Genomic DNA, 1,088 nt, shown 5'->3' with positions numbered 1-1,088 from the left:
TGTCCAACGATTTATTTGTTCCAAAAAATTATTCAAATAATTAATCATTCCAAACATTAAAGTTAATTGAGTTTTTTTAGACTTTTCCATTTTTTTAATTTGTTTGGTTTACCTGTTACCCAGGTTACAAGTTATATTTTTAAAGAATGATGACCTATTTAACAGGTTTAAGAAAGTTTAAGAATTTATTTAACAAGTTTTCAAAAGTCCAATGATTTATTTGTTCCAAAAAATAATTCAAGGACTTAATCAATCAAAACACTAAAGTTAATAGGGTTTTATTGGACTTTTCCCTATTATATTTAATATTTTGTTGAAATTTATTTATCTTTAAATCTTTTCGCAAACCCCCACCCCCCAAAACAACATATTTCTTCCCCATCTTGCCCTAAATCCCTAATTCCATCTACAGGTACATATAACACATTCACACTCGATACACACAGTGATAACCATCTATTGGCTCTCTCATTATCATGTTTGTTGCAAGAATCTCACGTACTTTGTTTTGATGCAAGTTTGACATCGACAGTAATCATGCTGGACACACATGCACTGGTTCATGATTTCTTAAACAAGCTTAAAAGACGGTAAGTGCTAATTACTCGTTTGTTTTATTTGACTTACTGTTTATTGTTACTATATTTAATGTGTTAATTGTATGATGGGCAGTAAGATTGAGGGTTCAAAGGGCACAGCCAAGCTGACTGCAGAGCTTCTCCGTACTGTGATATCGCAGCAGCGTATTCCCAACACAAACCAAGCTGGGGCTCTTGTTGATGCCATTAAGGCTATTGGAGAGCAGCTTGTTGCTGCTAATCCTGTGGGTTAGTTTGTTTTGCAGAGTATTGTCAAATAATCTGATGATTGTTGTGTTGAGGAACATGTGGACTCCAGTGTCAAATCAAATGCTGTTGATGAAATATATATAAAAGGAGAGACTTGAGATCATGTCAGACCCGCCTCTTATGTGAGACCATTTTTAGACTTGAAACTTCACAGGAAAACACCGTGAAGGTTCATTTAAGTGTAAACATGTGGTCTCACGAAAATAGGCAGCTGGTCTCACGTGAACACAACCCTACATA

The 1,088-nt window shown here is 34.8% G+C and overlaps 1 protein-coding gene across 6 annotated transcripts in view; it reads left to right on the top strand.

The window, feature by feature from the left end:
- The first annotated feature begins 352 nt into the window (after nt 1-352).
- LOC112502300 (translation initiation factor eIF-2B subunit beta-like) overlaps nt 353-1,088 on the top strand; it is a 9,524-nt gene continuing 8,788 nt past the window's right edge. For 5 of the 6 annotated variants that reach the window (XR_003067659.1, XM_025106178.1, XM_025106173.1 and 2 more), the window contains exons 1-2: nt 423-590; nt 673-827. Coding sequence is in view for 5 of the 6 variants with exons in the window: in XM_025106178.1 (XP_024961946.1) it covers nt 538-590; nt 673-827 (208 nt within the window). In the remaining variant the exon portion in view is untranslated. The other variant, XM_025106175.1, reaches the window with a different exon arrangement.

This window comes from Cynara cardunculus, unplaced genomic scaffold, assembly GCF_001531365.2.
Source record: "Cynara cardunculus var. scolymus isolate 2C unplaced genomic scaffold, CcrdV1 Un_Scaffold_1190, whole genome shotgun sequence".
NCBI lineage: Eukaryota > Viridiplantae > Streptophyta > Magnoliopsida > Asterales > Asteraceae > Cynara > Cynara cardunculus.
The sequence above is the reverse complement of the archived record's forward strand: the minus strand, read 5'-3'. Positions and strand labels throughout refer to the sequence as shown.